Source organism: Hydractinia symbiolongicarpus, chromosome 1, assembly GCF_029227915.1.
Source record: "Hydractinia symbiolongicarpus strain clone_291-10 chromosome 1, HSymV2.1, whole genome shotgun sequence".
Taxonomy (NCBI): domain Eukaryota; kingdom Metazoa; phylum Cnidaria; class Hydrozoa; order Anthoathecata; family Hydractiniidae; genus Hydractinia; species Hydractinia symbiolongicarpus.
This window is the reverse complement of record NC_079875.1, coordinates 17,359,823-17,382,912: the sequence shown is the minus strand read 5'-3', so window position 1 is coordinate 17,382,912 and position 23,090 is coordinate 17,359,823. Positions and strand designations below refer to the sequence as shown.

Below are 23,090 nucleotides of genomic sequence, written 5' to 3'. Positions count from 1 at the left end.
CCTTTAAATTTTCCTACTTTAATGAGCATTTTTATAAGTTCGAATTTTTGTGCGTTATTTTCCTCATCTTTAACATTATAATTTTGTATAATTATTACAATTAGCATATAATACTTATCTCAGACGGTATTTATAACCACTAGTTTTTTATTTTTTATTTATTGCTTAAAATGTTGTTTTTATTCATAAAAATATTCTCCCACTTCGTGATTTCAAGATCTGTTGGAAATGCTAGTTCTGTGATTTTTTTAACGTCAGTACCTCAAGTTTTATGGAGGCTGAATAAAACTGACTGGATAAATGTTCAAGCGAAGCTTTAGTCGAAGTAGAGATCGGTCATTGAATATTTCATGAAAAGTAAGCTTTTCGTCAACAGGCTCTTCGCTATCACAGGATATGTCGAGTAGTTAATGACAAGTTAATAAAATCAACAAAGTATTTCAAATTATATTTTTTCCATAATAAACTTCAATGCGATATTATAATATATACGTTTTAAAAAACAATATTTATGTTACTTAGTACAAAATCAGTCTTCTAACAGAGAATATTCACCAAAATATAGTTCTTATTTTCCGTAAATAAAAAATAAAAAAAGAAGAAATATAAATCAACGAAAGAAGTATATAATAAAAATTTTTGATAAAAACAGCAAATGTTTATCCGCTGCAATGTTATGTTAATAACTAAAACTGATCCACAAATTGCTCAAACCCTTTTTTAAAAATCTCTTCCAAATAATGTCTCCGCAACAACACCCAATTTTGATGTCCGGTTTTATGACAACTACCGGTATAATTCGACATAATCCCAGATTACCTGATCATATCAAATACATATTTATCATGGATATATAAAAATCTTACTTTTTTAACTTTACCAGCCTTTAACAGATCGATAAAGACTTCGTCGAATAACTTCTCCTTATTAAAGATATTATTTTGGTTTGTCTGTTTAGTTTTCATATTATTGTTCAAGGTGTATCATTATTTGAACATGATAGTTTAGTAGGCGACGTTTTGCCAGATTCTTCCTCTATCATCGTGCAAGGTAATGTCGCCTACTATCATGTCCCAGATGATCAACCTTCGATTATAACTACTCTTTTATAACATATATTTAAAAAAAACAACTTATGTAGGTCTTTGTTTATACTTCAGCTGAACATAAGAAAGTTTGTCTCTTTTTTTTTCTAAGTTAATTCTCCATTTTTAATATATACATGATTTTCAAAACATACCGATATATACTACTGGCATATATCATGGGTCTGTAGTATATGTTACGGAGAATGGTATACACAAGGGCATATATCACGGAGCTACTGGTATATACTACTGTAATATTTCACAAATATAATTTTATATACTACTGGTATATATCATGGGTCTTGGTATATATAATGGAAAGTGCTATATATTAGTCGTATATACTAATGATATATATCACGGAGATACTGATATACACTACTAGTATATAATCATGGAGCTTGGTATATGCTACTGATATATATCACGGAGAATTCGTTGTTAAAGCAGATTTCCATGAAAGAAAATAAAAATCACTGTGGAAATCATATTTTTGGAAATTTCCAAGGTAAAAATGAAATATATAAAACAAGCGTCGACATTAAGACAAAATTATACAAATGCTGTATAAACCTGGCGTTGGCTACGCGTGTTGAGTATGGTATATAAAAATTTGAAGAATAAAGCATTAAGCATTTGTACTTAGTCTAAGTAAAAATTTTGACAAAGAACGAACGTATCATCTAAAAGAAAGGTTACTTAGCACTGAAGGATGGATGCATCTCTATAATCAAAAAGAAAAATTCGCTCAGAAGACCGACAATTCTGTATAATAAATTGTCATGGATTGACAAATCAAAAAAAAGAAAAAAATGGATTTAGAGACTTTGGGAATTGATTTAAAAGAGAAAAAAAGCGGGATAGAATTCGTTGCTTGGTAAGAGGATCAAGAATTGCAAATAAAAAACAGATTAAACAAATCTTTGTGTATAAGGCGAAATCAACCACTATAGTATACTACACGTTAGTATCAACTGCAGGTTAGAAAAAGTTCCTAATTAAACCTTTTTCAGAAATTTCTTTTTTTTAAAAAAAAACTATCATACGTTCGTATGCCGGTCACGTGTTAATCGTTCTGGTTGCTGTGATGCCATGTTAGAAAAGTCACGAAACACGTTTGTCACAGTTTCATCTCCTATAAATAAATCGCACAAAAAATGAAACAGAACGTATACATCGGCAAAAGATTTTCCAGTACGCTACATTTTAAAAGAAACTTATTATAAGATCCAGTTTATGGGTAGTGAAGGGGAGGGGTGGACTTTTTGTTTAGTGTAAATAAAAAGTGGATTTTTGTTTTCTTGCGTGTTAAAAAAAAGTACGTACGAAAAGTCTTAAATAACAGAAGATGCCTTATTATTCTGGACACATTTTTTTAAATGGCTATATTTTTGAAAATGGTTAAATAACGCTGAAAATACGGTTTGTGCAAGTTACATGACAGCAACTTAATATCTAAATAGAAATCAAGGCACGCTGACGTCAGCTAAAACTGAGCATCGCTTGTTAAGATATTGCACCTAGCCGAATAACCTAAGTCCTAAGTCCGTTTGACAACAACAGCAGAACTTGGGACGATTATATTAGCTTTTGCAATTGGTACAAACTTCGAAATTCGCCGCTCTTCTGCAAGATATGACGTTCAGAATTGTAGATAAACACATAATTTCGAATTAACAAACAAAGAAACTAACAAAAAGTGTCAATAGATTTTTAAGGGGGGTTTTCACGAAGCGAATTGAACGGCGAATTCGCTTTTTAATTTTCACGACAAAATAAATTAGGCGCCAAAGTCATTGTTTACATTAGTTAACCGCGTTCTGATTGGTCAAAAAGTGGCAGCGAAACCTTTAGCCGCGAAAAAGTAGGAAATGTTTCTACTTTTCAGCGAAGCGAATATTTTGATGCAAAATCAAAATAAACAAAACTGCGCATGCTCAGATACAATTCGCCGTCGAATTCACCGTTCAATTCGCTTCGTGAAAATCCCCCCTTATAAACAAATGATACTTTACTATGCACTCTACATTTATGAATTTCATCTCCTTTGGTGCATAGCAGTGTTAGTACAAAAGCCCGGAGTGTTGTAAACATCTAAACGAACTCTATATTTTCATGTTATCTTAAAATTTGTAACTCACCTCCCATTGTGATATCAGTTTCTTTTATTTCCTCATGAAGACGAGCCAAACGAAGTCTAAAGGAAAATAGTAGTCTTAAAAAAACAGTAGTCTGAAGAAAAAGTTGTGTAAATATATCAAAAGCTGAACTTTTACGGAAATTTAGCATTTTTCTTGTCTATTTTTCGAAACTTAATGCCCAAGCAATCAATTAAAGAACTTTCAGAAATTTCTCTTTGACAGTCACAATTTGCGAAAATTTAGAGATTTCAAGGGGTGATGCTCGTAGTGCATTTAATGCTTCGCAATAATTTCATTAAGGTTCGGCAACCGAAATGTCAAAATTTCTGAAATTTGTCAAAAATAATTACCGCAAAGTACATTTTTTGACTCGCGAAAATTAAGCCTAAATAATTAATTTCCTAAGGTATAAGTTAGTGATGTCAAAATTTTGATTTTAGTCTCAAGTTGCTAAAAAGTTGGCAAGCAAAAGTGAAATTTCATAAAATTCCAGCTTGATAAATAATGTTCTTATTTATTAGAATGAAAAGTACGATCATTTATCCAGCGTACACACCAATATCTACTCTTCATTGTTTTCTAAATTTTCTCACATACTTTTACCTTCAATTTTTAGCCTGACCAGTTGTTTAGAGTTTACCCAAATCTCAGGCCTCAGCTCTATCTAACTTCATTACCTTTAAAAAGTGTATACAGGAGAAAGAAGAAATAAAGTAAATCATGTTGTTCTAAATATTTTTTAAAATTTTACCACAAACAAAAGGCGAAGTAAAAACATAATCTTACAATGTTACTATGTCTGCGTTCTCGTTTTTTAACGCAATCATCAGCGGGTCCTAGAACAGAAGAAGATCTCGAGTTATCCTGAACTAATCAACTTATCAACAACTTTGGGTTAATTATGAGAGTATAAGCATAAATTACACAATGCACAGAGTTAAGCAAATTATGAACATGGGTGTTAAGTAGATCAAAACAGAGAAAAATGAAAGCATAAAGTCATGAAAATATTATTAACAATCTTCTAAATTTTAAAATATTCTTACTTGTTCATTTTTGTCTAAAGCCTTTTGATCGGCATCGCGTTTTAAAAATAGGCAAGTGTGACTAAAGAAAACAACAAACAAATCAAAAAAAGTCATTTCAACCATTGAAAATGAATGAAAGTTAGGATATGAGAAAGTATCTCCACCGCAATATTTAATAGATTATCTCTTACAAAGATTACAAAGATAAATGCATCTCAAAAAGGTTAAACTTATATCTCTACAAAGTTACACTCATATCTCCGTCAAGTTAAGCTTATTATCTTTACAAAGTCAAAGTCATTATATCTGCAATGTCAAATGTATCACCTTTACGAAGTCAAATAAAATTTTTCCATGAAGTTAAATACATTATCTCTGAATAGTTAACAGAGGTCCCAGGACAAAAACACAGATTATATTTTTGATTTATTGCCAATCTACACCCGACTTTTATGCTTTTATCCTTTACTTCAATTTCATGCCATCTATATTATAATACCCGTATACGTCTGTCTGTCTGTCACGCAAAATTGTAGCTTAGCTGCGCAATTGCGAGAAGCACGCAATGCGGTATAAAAAGAACGGGCGAACCCGTGGATTTTCCACGAGCTAACGACTAGCTTGTTATAAAAATTTAGCTGATTTCATGCCAATTCTATACCAATGCCTAATTTTGATAACCATATGGTTCAATGGTCCTTCTTATTTCTCACAGATTTGACGAATCTCCTACAAAAACTGGATAACCCTTGGAAAACTGGGTAAACACATAAAAAGTGCTTTGAATTTGCTTTGACAGTTTATACTGTTACCACCAAGGTTCAAACAATGGGCTAAATCAATCAAGTCTACGAGTTTGCCTCTAAAATTTGTTTCTGGTTTTTATCAACTACTTGTAAATCCCCACTAGTTGATATGATCTTTTCTTGACCCAGATGCATGACACTTTTCAATTGATTTTACTTGAGATAGCCCAGTGTTGGTAATTTTAAATGCTTTAACACAAATTTTACAATTAGCTGAAAATTTATCATTTTTAACACAACTGAGCCAAGGATAGCTTGTTCCCCACTCTGGACGGTGTTTAATTAATCACTATTGTAATAAAACTCTGGGAAATGTCATAAGAATAATAAATGCTGAGTTAAGAGCAAACAAAATTTAAAATAACTGTGCAAACAAAATTTGGGAGAACACATTTACAAAAAAATATGATTTTTTATGCCAACAAATCAATTTTATGCTGATTTTATGATTTTTAAGAAAAATTTGCTTATTTTTTATGAGACCCCTGAGTTAAATGACTTTAAGAGCCAAATATATTATCTCTATAAAGTTGAATTCATTATCTCCGCAAATTAAAAGATATTATCTCCATAAATTAAATACATTATGTCGAAACTGTCTTACCCAGTGCTACCATGCATGGCAGCGTAATGCAGCCCACTTCGACCTTGCTTGTCTGTGATGTTGACCTGCGCAGCATTTTGCAACAGAAACTCGCTAGCCGTCACTGAACCCTATGACAATAAATTTCAGATTTAACTTTTGCCGGCAAGATTGTTACGAAAAATATCTGCCAGTATGGATTAATACAGTTCTTTATTTGTGATTAGTCACCAAGAACTTCCTGGTATACCGACTGTTACTTAATCGGTGGTCAACTTTAATCAGCAAACGAAGGCTGATGAAGCTAGCAACACAGTGTCAACATCTCAAAAGTTGAGATACTTAATTTCGCAAAAATCCGGTATTGAAGGTCTTTTGGTGAATAACGATTGTTGAAAACATTTGCTTTTAATACTAATTTGTGAGATTATCATTGCAAATTCGTGAAGATATAATGGGCTAAAGGTCAGTTTATGCGCACCGAAATTACATTAAAGGTCAGTTTATACGCACCGAATTTACATTAAAGGTCAGTTTATGCTCACCGAAATTACACTAAAGGTCAGTTTATACGCACCGAAATTACACTAAAGGTCAGTTTATACGCATCGAAATTACACTAAAGGTCACTTTATAGCATCGAAATTACACTAAAGGTCAGTTTATACGCATCGAAATTACATTAAAGGTCAGTTTATGCTCACCGAAATTACACTAAAGGTCAGTTTATACGCACCGAAATTACACTAAAGGTCAGTTTATACGCATCGAAATTACACTAAAGGTCACTTTATAGCATCGAAATTACACTAAAGGTCAGTTTATACGCATCGAAATTACATTAAAGGTCAGTTTATGCTCACCGAAATTACACTAAAGGTCAGTTTATACGCATCGAAATTACACTAAAGGTCACTTTATACGCATCGAAATTACACTAAAGGTCAGTTTATACGTATCGAAATTACACTAAAGGTCAGTTTATACGCATCGAAATTACACTAAAGGTCAGTTTATACGCATCGAAATTACACTAAAGGTCAGTTTATACGCATCGAAATTACACCAAAGCTCAGTTTATACGCACCGAAATTACACTAAAGGTCAGTTTATGCGCATCGAAATTACACTAAAGGTCAGTTTATACGCATCGAAATTACACTAAAGCTCAGTTTATACGCATCGAAATTACACCAAAGCTCAGTTTATACGCATCGAAATTACACTAAAGGTCAGTTTATATGCATCGAAATTACACTAAAGGTCAGTTTATACGTACCGAAATTACACTAAAGGTCAGTTTATACGCACCGAAATTACACTAAAGGTCAGTTTATACGCATCGAAATTACACTAAAGGTCAGTTTATACGCATCGAAATTACACTAAAGGTCAGTTTATACGCATCGAAATTACACTAAAGGTCAGTTTATATGCATCGAAATTACACTAAAGGTCAGTTTATACGTACCGAAATTACACCAAAGCTCAGTTTATACGCACCGAAATTACACTAAAGGTCAGTTTATGCGCATCGAAATTACACTAAAGGTCAGTTTATACGCATCGAAATTACACTAAAGCTCAGTTTATACGCATCGAAATTACACCAAAGCTCAGTTTATACGCATCGAAATTACACTAAAGGTCAGTTTATATGCATCGAAATTACACTAAAGGTCAGTTTATACGTACCGAAATTACACTAAAGGTCAGTTTATACGCACCGAAATTACACTAAAGGTCAGTTTATACGCATCGAAATTACACTAAAGGTCAGTTTATACGCATCGAAATTACACTAAAGGTCAGTTTATACGCATCGAAATTACACTAAAGGTCAGTTTATATGCATCGAAATTACACTAAAGGTCAGTTTATACGTACCGAAATTACACTAAAGGTCAGTTTATACGCACCGAATTTACATTAAAGGTCAGTTTATACTCACCGAAATTAAACTAAACAGTCAGTTCATACTCACCGAAATGACAGTTTCGTGGAGAGCAGTTCTTTCCTCACTCTCATAATTTCTCCAATTCACATCAGCACCTAAAAAAAATATCAAACCACTGTGAAACAAGAAAATAAAATTAGTGGCTATTCAACAAGAATATAGAATTCCTTCTTTCTCCTTGGGCTAGGAAATAAAATTTCAGAGCTAAAGAAATTGAACCTAGTTTTTATCTATATAGATAAGAACGTAGCTAACAGAAAGATTTAGTTTGATGATTATTTACCGAAATAAAAGTCCGATTTACTATAAATTCAAAAATAAAAAAACACGTTTGCAATTATCTTAAAAGCTTTTTTGCTGATGCCAGAATATGTCATATATTATATGCCAATAATATATACGGTTAGTCTAGTAAAATCTAGCCACTCGGAACTGCAGGTATTAAAATCTATCATGGCCAAGATATAATGACGTCACAAGTGATTGCGTTAATTGTTTCTTTATTAAAGTCGCGCATTTCGAAATCGAAAAGTTCACTGGTCAATATTCACAGCAGACCTAGGACTTCACATCTTACGTTACTTGGTTAAATCTGCAACACTTGAAATGTGCTAATTGTTGCTGACGTCAGCACAACCATTTTCCCCGCGAATTTCGAGACCTTCATGGCTCCGATGTGGATTATTTCGTCGTGCAGATTGCTGCAGAACGCAACTACGATCTGACAAAATTTTGACCATTTCACCCTTTTAAAAAAAAACTGTCCTTGGTTTCGCTAATATTCGCTACGATTGTAGACACTTACCATTGGCAACTGCAAGTAACATCATGGAAATGTTCTTACTTCTTGATGCTTGATACAGTAACTAAAAATATTTCAAAACGCAGGTTACACAAACATAAAGACAGAAGCTGTCTAGATTAGTTCTGGAAGCCACACCACCTTCCATGTAGCCGCACCCACTAAAATTTTATGCCTTCCATGTAGCCACACCTACTAAGTTTAAACAAAAAGGTGGTTTTGCAACTTGGTCACTTTTTGTACACACCTACCACAGAATATCTTGCAAAAAAATAAAATTCTGAAAGGGTTTTCTTATAGTTGTTATGGCAACAGGGAATTTTTCGGGGTTATAATGGTCCAGAAAGATCAAGATTCTTAATTCAATTTTTTCTTATATAAATATTATGATTTTTGCATTAATTCTATGTTGATTATTATTTTATTACCATTTTTGTCTTCAAACGACCTATAAATTGTTGAGGTTAGAATAGGTGGACAAACGAACAAACTAAAAAGGCAATGACGACGTCATCAAAATTTTTAGCATTAATTTTATTTAAGGGCTATGTGCATGCAAAATTTTATGCCTGTAGTCCTCCCCGTTGAGGAGCTGTGCAGGAGATTCTTGGTTGTCATTTTCCAATTTTTAAAGTTGTCATTGGCTTTTTTGCAACGAATGTTCTTTGCAATAAATCTCAAAAAAATAAGTCATACAAATAATGGGAACACAGCACCTCAGCACTATCTTAAAACGCAGGCGCGATAAACAAATCTATTACCATATTAGGATGTAGACTTGTGACGTCATGATCATCTTCTGAATCTGTCCCAGTACAAAAGGAATCACCAGAGGATGTATTATGCAGAAGTTCTTTCAGAGATGCGGATCTGTCCACTTTAGGGCTATCATCCACTCTCCTTTCGTTTTTAGGACTACCTTCTAACACGTTAATTTTATCGATCGTGTACGCTCTTAATCGACCATCGCTACCGCGTTTGATGATATTTCCTCGTTTCAATCGACTTTTCAGGTTACCATTGGTTGATTTGACTTTGGTAACAAATTTTTTGTCAACATACTTTGCTTGAATCCAAGCCTCCTTTTCTTGTCTAAACACAGCACGTCATTTCGTTTACAAACGCGAAACTGTAATTTATTAACCTTGCAAAATAAAAGTGGCGGAAGTGAAGTAGTCATATTTTATGTGGTAATTTCGAGCAATATACCCAATCAATTGTTTTCAGGAGAATCATAAAGGCATATTAACATATTCACATTTTAAAGAATTTCAGATTTCAGGAAAACATTACGAGGGAAAAATTTGGGAAAGGAATATATTTTCGATATATCTTAGGTTTTGTCGATTTCTTTCTTAATATAGAAAAAAACTGCTCTACCAACTTTTAATTATGGCGCATAAATTATGATTTCATATTTAAGTAAGAGTAAATTTTAACATTTCCTGTCATCAGTAATTTTAGATGCATAGATATTTTAAAATTAAATCGATTAACATAAACTTTTTTGCTAAAATAAAATTTGTTTGCTCGGCCTAGGCCTCTTAATTTTTTGCTGACGACTCTATAACTTGGGATTTCGGGCTCTCTTTAAGTATATACAAGTCCAGACTTCACATACCAAAATTCGGTGCACACAGTATTTATCTAAGTGTCTTTTTTTATAGGACTGATGTTTGGTTGATTTTTGTAAATAAAACTACGTAGTGTTTCTAATTTGAAAGTTGATTTTCGCTACTGTAGGAGAATATACTTCTTATAATTACAAAGCCACAAACCTTGAACTAGAAGGAGTTGGTTTTTTCAAAGATGCGTCTACTTCTGCTTCGTACACATTATTAACAACATCATTTCCAAGTTCAACTAAAAGCTAAAAAAAAATTCGAATGTTTTTTTTTGCATCTTAGTGCATAGCATAAATTTGGGTAATTTTTAAAGCTTTGTCAAATTGATGAGGATTGCAAGTGTAACTGCTTAATTTTGACATAATGAATAGAATGTTTACAATCCTCACTTGAAAATGATAATGTCTAAAAAAATTGGAAGCAACTAGGATTAAATAGCTTGTTGCGACCGTTGGTTAATATTGTTGCTTTTAACCTCTCTTTGAAAGCGAAGCAGATAAAAGAAAGTAAGAATTTAAAATGCTTTTAACACATTTGTTTGCTTCATTTCCATATGTAAAATACGTAAAGATCTACTTTATTGACATAACATAGCAAAAACTTTGGCCAAATCAGTTATTCGAAATTTGCATACGCTTGCATAAATTATTAAAAGCAGACGTGCACGCATGCAGTGACCAAATAATGTTTTTGGATTGACATCAGCAGAAAATGATAAATAAAGAACTGGACTGTGAAAAATCAGATCTATCAGAATAGAATATAATGGAAACCTTACAGAGTTTAATGATAACTGTTAGCTGTTAATAACTATCAGACAATAATATCTATTTAAGGTAAAGAAAATTGCTAGCAAAACATGCAGACTTATCCTGGATTTAAAACACACACCTAATTAGACAGATTATTTTTCTTAAACAAGCCTAATTGACACCCATTACGAAACATTTCGAACTGACATTGCTGTGAACGTCACATGACTTCGGAAATACAATCATGGCTAAACTTAATGACATTCTGAAGTTTTTTCAGGCGTATTTTCCTCGTTTTTTAAACACAAACAAATCGTGAAATAGTTGCTACTCGCAGATAGTAGGCTGCAAAGTCGTTACTTCTGCGCACCCATAGGCTAAGTAGAGAGCGTGTCAAATTTACTAGTAGCATTTGTTAGCACGCCCTGACCAAGAAATAATCTACGTCGCGGCCTACAAAATTTGGGGGTAATCGTTCGTGCGAACGTTAGCAACAATTAGCATGTTTCAGGAGCATAGATTTAACTAAATAACCTAAGATCCAAAGTCCTAAGTTTACTGTGAACATTGATATAGAAACAGCCAATGTGATCACTGGTGGCGGCTCAATTTAAAATTAGCCTTGCTTTTTTAATATATTTATCCATAATTGTAGTCCTTTCGCCATATTATTAAAAAAATGTCTGTAACAAATTTCTTACTTTTATTGATTCTGGATCCCAATCATCAAGCGTTATTGATCTCACTTTTGAAATATGAACACCAAGAGACCTATGTATTGTGTAACAAAAAGAAGAAAAGGATTAATACACCTTTCCCATTAATACTTATTTTTGTACTCATACTTTAGAGAAAACACTTAGCAGACAAGCCGAAATATGGAGGGTTCACAGTGAAGCAATTGTTCATGCAAGCCAAAGCAGCCAAACTTAAAAGGGCATTTACATGTACAATAAATATTAAGAATTAAATTTTTACTGTTGCCGTTATTGAGTGACTAACAAGTGGCAGAAAATAGCAAGTTTCTATTGCGTACGTTACCTTCACTTACCCCCTTGTGAAAAATATAAAGACGTTTTTACCTATGAATTCCAGAACATTCAATACAGACAACTATCCCTAAATTGATGCTTGCCCATTTTGGATCTAAAGCAAAAATAAAATTAATACAAGCCTATGACATGTTGTAACATGATTTGCAAGTCAGCCTAACACTGCAAAATAATTGTCTAATTTGTCACATATGCGAAAACCAGCTATTAGCTGTACTTACTTGGAAGAGAACAATCAGCACATGTATCATTTCCTGACAAATCACGAATCTGTGTTAAAAGGCTAAACAAAAGAATAGTTAAACCAACAACATATTTTGCAATTACTTCGATGTGGAAAGCACACCACTGAAGTCACTTCAAAAAAAGTTGCAAGTTTAGTTAAATGAAAGAGAGAGCAATTCAAAGAAAAATTGTAGCTTGCAGCAACAGACATTGATAAAAGCACGCTTCAGATAAAAATTACAGCAAATTAATAAAGATGGGGCAGAAGCTGCAAGACAAACTTCACCGTCTGGGAATCTGGCAGTGAATTTCCCAAGTATTTACCTGCACCATGGTGCTCATCAATTTTTTTAATCAACCCTGCAGCAAGAAACGAGAAATGACTAAACAACTTAAAGATGACTTTCTTTGTATTAGTATTGTAAACTTTTACCCGATTTTTCGGAAATTTAGCAACTTTTCCTGACTTTTTCCTGTTTTTTTTCTTTAAGATTGTGAATTACATTAATTTCCATTACTTTCTCTGGTGTGGCATACCAAGTCATACTAAGCAAGCTTTATGCAACAGCAAAGAGAAGGTATAAATCCACAAAAAAAATTAATTTTCAATCCCAAAGAGGAAAGTTTAAGATACTTACTATTGTGGATGAAGTTTTTCTAATGTGTCCTCTGAAGAAAAATCGCCCTAATACAAAAATGACAAAAATGGTGAAATTGATTACTAGAGCAAAAGCAAAACAATAGTAATAACAAATAATATGGAATAGATTTCACTTACACCTTGATCGGGATCGTTTAAAGCTCTTGCAATAGCCATCTACAAAGAAAAAAGTTAATAGGAAGAGTGTACATCAGAGTCATGGTGTAGAGTAAAGAAGGCGCTGCTATAGAAATTACACAGCAGAAAAACAGTAGTGGGACAAACAAAAGTTAAACTTTTTAATAATTATTGTTCGTCTAACATTCCCCTCTATCACATCATCAGGCTAAAGCAGGCTTTTCATCTAATTCAAATTTTATTACATTGGCAAAAAATTTGCAATGTGGTATGTTATTGGTCTGTCTGCTTTGTTAATATACGTAATTGTTGTTTGTCAACATAGCTTAAAAGAACTGGTAACACTTTTATGTTCGAATTCACATTGCATTTTTTTTAATCTTCATACGTCCTTGTTGATTAAGATTTTACACACAAATACTTTTCGAAAAAGTTAATTTCGCCATCACAAAAAGGTTTGGAAAAGCAATGTTTAATATGGGATACAATCACTTAAATAAAATTCAAGAAAGGGCCACAAGATGGAAAGTACCAAGTATTATTATTCAACATGAAAAAAAATATGAGAATTTATTAGCATCACACAATTTGATCTACAAGGCTTACAAAAATTAAAAAATTTCACCCATACACACAGGTTTAAGTGTAATAAGTGAAACAATTTTTAAAGCACACCTTTTGGTGTGTAAAAAGTGAATTCGCACAAAATTTAGTGACACAAGCTTTCATACCTAACTTTAACTGCAATGTCTGTATAAAATACTTTTATTCGTTTTGTAAAAAGAAATCACATAATTCTAACCTGCATGACAGACATCCATTTTTCTTTTAAACATTCATTATCAGCTTGCAAATACCAGCATCTAAATCAAGTCATAGGTTGCATCACAAAAAACAAAATGTGTTGGATACACACAGATGTCTGAAAAATCTTCACGCTTCTGGTGCATCAAAATAATACGTACTTTGTTGGACAAACCACAGAAAATGTAAATCGTCTATCCATATCCTGGGCATGTTTGACAGTAGATAATCTCAGATCAACCATTTCTGTTATACCTTCCTACAGTTGAATTCACAAATGTTACAATATTGATAAAAACTAAGCATTTGCAGGAAAATACAACAAGTTTTACACTGTTATTATAGATCAATGATACACAAGTACAAGTGAAAAATACGCAAGTCATAGCAATTATGCCAGCATTTTGGTTGCAATCAGTAAAAACAAATAATAAATAATCGACCTACTGATTTTGACCTTCTAGTGTAATATAATTTGTTGTTTTGTATCACAAACCATCGCCTAAAAATTTAGGTATCAGTACATGCTGTGGCATTTTCACACAACATGGTTATCATACGGACTTGCACGATACACACAAAATAAAGGTAAAATAAATTTCATAACACATTGCATACCTTAATCAGATCAGAAAATAATGCAAAAATTTTTTTTGTCATTGACGCCTAAATTCCAGAATTAATTTTTGTGAATCAGTCTTCATAGGGGCAGAACTAATTTTTGCTATTTCAATATTTTGTAATTCTTTATACAAAAGGTTACAGATCATCATTAAAAATATCAAAAGCATGATATGTTAATGGCTCCCCTTTGAATTCTCCTACTTCTTCCTTTTTTTACTAATCTTTTCCCCAGTTGGAATTTGGAATAGATATAATTTTAAAAAATGCAACTAGCTTTTACTTTTGCAGGATTTAATTTTGCGAATGGCTAGCCTCAAGTGTGTTTTTGGATTTTCGTTTAAAATTGAAAAAATAAGTTCTGTAAAATTGTTCTCCAACATTTTCTAAACAAAAAGATTTATGATCTGCAGGTTGATACATACCTGTTCCATGTTTTAAATGCGTTACTAGCTCGCTTGAATAAATATCCTTCCATAATTATAATGCTAGAAAAAGGTAAGATTTTTAATGGTAGAACAAGGCAGAAATCACACAAGGAACAAATAAAAATTAAACTTACTTTCTTTTTGTGGGAAGGCTTTGGTTTAAAATATTTTCAAATTCTAAATTCTAAGAAAAAAAGAGTTATTACTTGAATTTTATGCAATGAAAATTAATATTTACACATTACTTTCTTGAGTCTAACAATGAAATGAGAAAAGCTCTTTGAATTTAGAACTGACAACCCGAAAGAAAGCAGCTTCTAACACAGGCCACAAAATTTTGGGGTAACAAATGTCATTTATCTCGTCTTTACCCTAACTTTTAAATAGCGTGAACAATTTTTCTTTAGCCAAGAGTATTACCATTTCATGAAGAAATTTATTGGATTTACTTGTAACAGCCATTTTTTACAAATGGAATAAAAAAACCATTCCATCAGATTTTAAAGTTTGCTCTTTATAAATTTATGGACTTTTCTACATTTCGCAAAATACACGGTACAGAACCTTCCTTTGTATGGAATAACGTGTGTCTTTACACGGTACAGAACCTACTTTTGTATGAACTAACCTGTGTCTTTACACGGTACAGAACCTACTTTTGTATGGACTAACGTGTGTCTTTACACGGTACAGAACCTACTTTTGTATGGACTAACGTGTGTCTTTCATCCATCTCTTTATGATCTGATAAATATTCAGCTTGCAATTCTTCTAACTAAAGTTAGTAGAAATAATAACAACAACATTGCATTAAGCAATCGGTGTTATTAAGGTGACAATTGTTATAGCAGAAGTAAGCTTTTTCAAAAAGCTCTAAATGATGTAAATTCAGTAGAAGTCTCCAGCCAAATTCAAATGAAAGTCACTCTTGCAACTAGATAGCATTTTAAAAGACCTGTTTGGCAACAAAAAAAATCCCACCACATATAGGAAATTATTGGCCAATTAACTTAATTTCTAGTTTTTTTTCAGGAATAATAAATATGACAGGAATTAAAATATATTTTGCAGCTAATCTCTTCACTATTCAAAATTAAGTTGCAAGAATTACAGTGTACGTTTCGTGTTTCACTGGTTTTCCTGGATGATGACAGTCTGTTATATATATTCTGCCCATGCCTGCACTTAAATAACCATGAACGCAAGACACATGAAAATTTTTCTAAGCTACACACCTGTGTAGAAAGTTGTTTTTGGTATGTTTCAAATTTTGTAAGTGCCTCATATCCTTGTTTATGGTATGTAAAGTGACCATTTACAAACATTACGGTCTAAAAGAGAACCAAAGAAGAATTATTTCATACATAAGATGGGTAAATTAGTGGCTACATACATATTTTTACATAGCATATACGTTTATTCTAAACAAGTTTATTCCTCTGTCTGTGAGCAACAGCTGATTACGTGAATATATAGTTTTGTTTACCTGACTTAATATGTGAAATCTTCTCTTTGACTGTAAGCTATTTATCTGAATAAAACAGTAAAGTATAAAACACTACTACTTTCCATGTGAAGTTCACCCAGGTGTCAATATAGTTCAAATGTTATAACGTAAACATTTTTAAACAATAATATATTGCACAGGAATACAAGCATGTTGGTTTGCCAGATAGAAACATTATTTATTATTATCTCCTTTGGAAGCTTGTTTAAAGCTAAACGTTTAAGGGGGATTTATATAATACTACACTGGAAGAAAAACCTATTGTGTTGTCCTACAAAATACATAAATCTCAACTTGCTTGTCAAACCCAAATTCAAAACATACAATAATAATATAATAAACAACCTTTAAATGTCCAGGTAAAACCTATTAAATCGAAAAAAATATATATTTCATAAACAAAAACATTGTGAAAGCATGAAAGAAACTTACTAAATATGTATAATCTAATGCTGTATGATGAAAGCATGACTGAGTAGCCGTCAAAACATTTTCCGCCTATAGAGACAATAAGACAAAATAATGCATAAAGGGTTAAAAAACTAAAAAACAAATAAAATAGTACAGAAAATGAAGGGAGCAGAAGGAGAATCAAGTATTTTACTACAAAGTTTCTTACGGTTCTGTTCTTTTAAGTATAATTTTAGCCTGGCACTACTATCTAGTTTTTTAAAACCAAAGAAGACATACTAGCAATCATTTTAGACTGCAATTTTTTGTTTAACGAGAAAAAAAGGCTTGCCTCTTCAGCATCAGATGCTTTGCATGTCTTCAATAACTGGCTGTTTCGAATACATGCACTAAAAATAGAAAATGACAAAAACTACAAGTGACAATTACAGTTAAGGTATTGTCATCAAACATGAAAATAATACTGAGTAATACATATTGGTCATAAGTACATAATTTTCTATATAGTCTGTTATTTAGTTGACCTACAAAATTATAAATATTTTGCCTGCAAAATCTTTTTAAAGCACTTGTTTTTAGTATTCGTTTTCAAACTTCTTTTTACAATTACTAACTTTGTTCCCAACTCTCATTATAGATGTATAAACATTTTTTAATTTTTTTGCTGTCGAGTCCCAATTTCATGAAGCACAATTTGTTGGATTGTCAACATAAGCATAAAAGATCTCATTGCAATTGTATGTAAAAATTGTAGTTTCTAAAAAACAACTGAATTTCAACTGATATTTACTAACCTATCCAAATCGTCACTAATTTTGTCGAAAACCTTTTTTGTTTCTCGAACTTTCTTTATATCCCTTAAAATATAAAATAAAAAGTTTTTAATAAGATTTAGACTATTAGCACACGGTTCAGTTCAATAAAAAATAAATGTTCTTACTCCTTAATAAAATGATTTAAACTAATAGTAATGGATTTTTGGGTTTGTTCCAAGAAGACCTAAAACAGAATTATAACATACAAACATAAAATAAAAATAGTGCAGGCCTTCAAAAATTACAAATTTTAGGCCGATTTTTTAGTTCAAATAAACATTGATTAAACAAATTTATATTCAAAGTATACAGAAATATAACCTGAGACGGAAACTGCAATGGCAAAATCACTCAGGTCTACATATACGTAACCTTTCAAATTCATGTCTAGCATTTAATCAAAAACAATGCACCGGAAGTTGAACTCCTGTAGTTTAGTAAAATAAAAATGTCAGCATAAAAGGAAAACGATAAAAAATAGGTAAAATTAATTTAGAGCAAATCTCTAAATTATTACCTGCAAATAAAGTCCCTATATCTGTAGTAAGTAATCGCAATTTTTTTTACATATATATAACAGAATTATTTACAAAAAATTCAGTTACTCATACTTTCTTTTGCCACAAGTATAAATAAACAAGCACATACTATTAAAAATGTCTGCAATTCGCCAAGTACAGTATTTAATTTTTTCAAAGCTGTAGACACAAATGTATCCTCGTAAAACAATGTCGCCAAGCTATCAAAACTGTTAATAAGTGACCTAAAAAAATAAGATCAAAAGTGCTAAAATTATTACGTTGAATAGAAAAACATAAAAGCTCAACACAGGCAGAAATGTACGATAACTTGTTCTATATAAAAATTTTGCAATGGTTTTCTATCACCAATATATTTTTTGTAATCATGGTCATTTTAAAAATAGTTTATTATCAAGTGTTGCAATCAGTAAATAAAAACATGCAACATTTTTCGTCTTTTTGGATAATCCCTGCATTCCATGATAACAAATGACAATAAATACATCATAATGCTTAGATAGATGAACAATGAAAAAATGGATTGCTTTTTATTGCAGAATTCTAAATTATGAAAGCAATGAGGTACTTTTTACAAATCCATGCAATTTTTAAATTAAAACAAAATATATACTTAATGAGTTAATATTCAATTTAATGATTTTAACACAAAAATAATGCAACTGTTTCAACCTACCAAAAAAACTTACACAAAAATACACAAAATAAAATACTATTTAACTCTATAAAAGTCTGTTGTTACAAAGTCAGTATAGGCATTCTAATCTAAGAAATATAATAAAACAGATGCTAGAATGCGGTGTCACGGGATACTAATAATTATCCTCATTTAGAGGGCCAATTATTGATTATAAAATTATCCTGTGTGACATCCTTAATGTCTCAACTATGTGATATTTATGTATATATATACAAAACAAAAATCTTAAAAGTAAATGAAATAAAGAATGGAACAATAAGTGTATACATTAGGTGGAAATCCTTTTTTTTGGTGTGTTTTAAAAACAATCTTGCTTTCCTGATGTTCCCTCTATCTAGTAAAAGCTCCCTTTACTTCTAAGATTAGGAAGTGAAAATAATAGACTTTATGACACATAATATATACAGGAAATTTACCCCATAGCATGACTGTAGTGCTTTCCTGCATCCACCACTTGCGTAGAGATCTTTACAAGCTAAATGTAGAAAGAAAATAGAAAGACATGCAAACAATTAGCTGATAAAATGTGATTTAAAAAATCCAAAATTGTTCAAGTTGGTTTAAACTATTTTGACATGTATTTGACAAACAAGACTGCAAACAAGAAAAATTTATGAAGCAAATTATTTTTTACAAAGTATTTTTTTCATTTATGTCTTCTCCAATTTTGAACTTAAATAGTGAGTGGGTTGACCAATCCAACTGTAAATTAAGTTCCTTTCCCAAGCACGAGGTACATAATTAAAAAAGAAAATATCATTTCGGGCATACAACTTGATTATAAATAAAATAACCAGAAGCTTAATCATTGTGAAAATTAGAGGGATGCAAAACAATTCTGGTATTTTATTTAAAATTAAAAAGGCCTTTTCTTTGTTTTTAATGCTTAAATGCCTAAAATGCTGACTTGAGGGGGAGGTGAATTAATAAATACATACAAATAAACAAGGGTGTAAAACTAGTGAATATTCCTGAAAAGCATTTTCAAGGTTTAGCTACCCTAGAACGACACAAGGGTGATTCCAAGAAAAAGTCAACCTCAGCATGCAATTGTCACTTTAAGTAAACCTAACTCTTTTTTGGCTATGCAATCCTAAATTCTCAAAAATTATTCCTATTCTTTAAAAATAGACCATCAACGCTGGTTGTTATTTTTTAGATTTTCTAAATAGGTCTGTCAGAGCAATTTAGTCAAAAATTGAAACCACATGGGAGCTAAAAAAATAACTATGTTCCTCTTGAACATCTATCCACTTAGTACTTATTAGAAAACGGTAGAACATATCACAAGTTTATGTTAGTTGATCCTTACAGCCTTTTTAGTTCTCTGAGTTGTACGTCCGTCACAATGGATTTGCCCACAAGCTTTTAAGACTGTTGTAATAATCTCACATTTCAATAAATAATATACCTTTTCAAGATGGTTTTCCAGTTCTGTAATGGAGTGTTCATGGTCTTCTAATGTGCTTCTAAAACACAACAACCACAAAAGGGATCATTCCAAAAGCATTAAAACTTTTGCAGGAAGAAACCTTTCCGACATCAAAATCAATTTTGAGAAATTTTCCTTAGAATAAACTTTTGTGGATTTGACGAGGTTTAATAGTAAATTATTAGCCTAATATTTTGACTAAAATTTACAATATGTTGTAATTTTTTCTTTTAAATTTTCACATGCTTATTTCTTACTTTAAAGGAAGGATTTTCACAGTTGAGAAACTACTAAAGAAAATACTCAAATTTTTGCAAAATAATTATATAGAAATTAAGATTAAATTACAGGCCATTTCGTAAGATTTTAGGCAGGCCTGCGGTAGATCACACGCCTCAAAAATTCTGCGCGTGCGATCAAAAAATTTTTTTTACAAAAACATTTCCTTTACCCCTGTACACCGCACAGGGGCTGCTGTTTTGGCGTAAGGAACATACAAAGTGCAAGTTCCAACAATGTACGGCAAGGAATTTCAACCCAAATACGAAGAAGTCGTAAGCAGACTCGGTAATTAAACTTTGTTATTACTTGTGGGGCAAACAGATATTTAAATTAAATTAAATTACGGAAAGTCGAACGGCCGCTAATAATAATATATAATAAACCATAACAATTTAATAAATCATAAAAATTATTATCTAAAAGAATATTTCGTTATTAAAGAAGTTTTTTTTCTTAGTAATTATATTATCTTTTAGTTATTTCAACTTAAATAATGCTGAATTTCTTTTAAATTCTCCAAAAGGCGACCTTACAAAGATTAAAATATTGTTGCATTTTTTTATAAAATCATTAAAATGAAACTCGCAAAGCCTTAATATAGCCTGGTAGCTGGTAAATGGTAGCAATTAAATTCACATTATCAACATTTGGTAAAGACTGCTCACATGCGATCTATTGTGAGTTCAGTAAAAGAATGATCGTTTATTTTTAGGGTTCAGTGAAAGAATGATCGTTTATTTTTAAGGTTTATTTAATAAATTTTCTTTGTTATAAGTACAATAATTTTTAATTACAGCAACGCTAAACAAATCTGCATGTGTGTGGGGGCGTGCGCGTGCGATTGCACGCCTCTCACGAAATGGCCTGAAATTACCACAAAAGTCTCTTCTCGAGAAAGGTTACTCTTTATGAAATATATAATTTTTTAAAAACCTGTGTACATGCAAATTTAGGCATGCTCTAATATAAGCACAATGAACATACTTTAAGGATTTCTAATAAAGACAAACTTTTACAAAAAAGCCTAAATACTGACCTAAATTTTGGAGAGTCCTTCAGGCACTCAGCAAAATCTAACCACATTTTCATTATTGTGACGAATTAAAATCTTCCCACAAACATATATATCATTAATATATCATTGCCTGAAATAAAATTTAGACCACGCTAAATAGATTCAGGCAAAGTACATACATTAATTGGGAATTATCAGCACGAAAAAGGGAATTTTGCTGAAAACGTCACCTGAGTTCGCCCTAATCATTTTAGCACCCCCATGCATAATGACTGAATGGGACTTATTTTTGTTGGGTTAACTTCAGTCTTAACACACATATATACCCACATCCCTCAAAACTAAAATGTGTGGGAGTTTAAGTCATATTGGTAAAGGTTATACAGTGCTTTTCCGAGACAGCAGGACCCCTCTGAAGTAGCAGTTTATGTTTTCAAAATCATCTTGACAAGTTCTTAATTCATGTTTCTGATAAACCTTTACTGCGTCCTCGAAGAAGACAAAACTTATATGAGCTGAAATATTATCAAATGTATCAAAGGTAAGGTGAAATTGTAAAACTATAGCTAGGATGACAAAATATTGTACCACATAGTAATGCTAATAATAGCTGGTGAAGTAGAAGATAATCTATTTTATAATACCCATGCAAAATAGTACCGCCAGTAGCCGAGACGCGCACGATGTTGTATAAAAAGAACGGGCGAACCTTTTTCCAAGGGCCACTGACTAGTAATATATATTTTACTACGAAAACTTACACAATGGAATAAAGACAAAAACATGTAGCTAAAAATGTCTCTGAACAGTGAATTAGAACAGTTCTAGCTACCCAGCTAGGTAGCTCTCTACTGAGGTATATACCTACTGGTTTTGTTCAATGTTGGACTGTTCAATGTGTAGCTACAACAAACTTTCAGCATTTCAACCTTACTACTTAGACGCCAGTCTGTCGCTCTTTATGTTTGTTTTGTGACTCAGGTGTCAGCTGTCAGCTCCGATAAAAAAGTGCTTAGCTAGCTGACTGATAAGCTACAAAATTACAAGATGGCGAATAAAAGCTCCAACAAGGTAAGGTTATAGGGAAAAAAGGAAAGGGCAATCGTAAATCAAACAGCTTCAGGAAGTGGGAAGAGAGAAAATCAAATCACATTGCTTCGCTCTCATGACCTACTCCAAGCGATGTTGAAAACTATCTCGTGTTAACTAAATCTATTCGGTTAAAACATACAACGTAGGGCTATTTCGTACAAAGTTAGAAATGAGTAGGGAAGAGTGTCCCACACAAAGTCAAGCAAAATTGTCCGGCTTCCGTTATTCCATTCCGTTCCAGAATTTTTGCCGTGCGTCCTGCGTAGGTAGATAAATACCATCGCGCCGTCTAAAACAAAGTGGGCATTCTTAAGGTCGTTACTTTTAAGAAATAAATAAATTATTTACGGTGACGATAAACAAACAGAAACACATGGGAAGTTTCTTGATTAAGGTGGTTCTAAATTATAAAATATCAAATTCTCGTACTTTCAAAAATATTCCTTTTAGGTACCTTTAACAATGTAGAAAAGTGTAGTCTAGTTCATTTTATAAAAAAAGTCAGGATTTAAAAGCAGTACCATTAGTACTTGTCGTTTTGAAGTTTTAGTTCAAACACAATGTAAGGCATTTTTATTCTAGGGAAATTAAAAGTCTGCGTAACATA

The 23,090-nt window shown here is 31.9% G+C and overlaps 1 protein-coding gene across 1 annotated transcript; it reads right to left on the bottom strand.

The window, feature by feature from the left end:
• Positions 1–436: 436 nt before the first annotated feature.
• Positions 437–21,527, bottom strand: LOC130644182 (arf-GAP with coiled-coil, ANK repeat and PH domain-containing protein 2-like). The gene is made up of 30 exons (XM_057449688.1): positions 21,413–21,527; positions 20,074–20,131; positions 19,079–19,137; positions 18,072–18,186; positions 17,549–17,607; positions 17,403–17,465; positions 16,940–16,997; positions 16,630–16,695; positions 16,177–16,221; positions 15,926–16,021; positions 15,391–15,465; positions 14,825–14,874; positions 14,688–14,750; positions 14,089–14,143; positions 13,803–13,900; positions 13,640–13,700; positions 12,838–12,876; positions 12,698–12,744; positions 12,056–12,117; positions 11,865–11,928; positions 11,484–11,553; positions 10,184–10,275; positions 9,167–9,497; positions 8,409–8,469; positions 7,631–7,698; positions 5,668–5,777; positions 4,276–4,336; positions 4,016–4,065; positions 3,230–3,285; positions 437–2,223 (listed from the first exon to the last, which is right to left on the bottom strand). The coding sequence occupies exons 1-30, from the start codon at positions 21,463–21,465 to the stop codon at positions 2,129–2,131; spliced, it is 2,280 nt and encodes a 759-aa protein (XP_057305671.1). The 5' UTR covers positions 21,466–21,527; the 3' UTR covers positions 437–2,128.
• Positions 21,528–23,090: the final 1,563 nt, after the last annotated feature.

Excerpts from the sequence above, each read along its gene's own strand:
- LOC130644182 (XM_057449688.1), bottom strand. The coding sequence starts at position 21,465 with ATGAAAATGTGGTTAGATTTTGCTGAGTGCCTGAAGGACTCTCCAAAA. Across the intron at positions 12,745-12,837 it reads TAAACGATCCCGATCAAGGT|GGCGATTTTTCTTCAGAGGA; the intron begins GTAAGTGAAATC and ends TTTTTGTATTAG. Across the intron at positions 5,778-7,630 it reads TCCACGAAACTGTCATTTCG|GGTTCAGTGACGGCTAGCGA; the intron begins GTGAGTATGAAC and ends TTATTGTCATAG.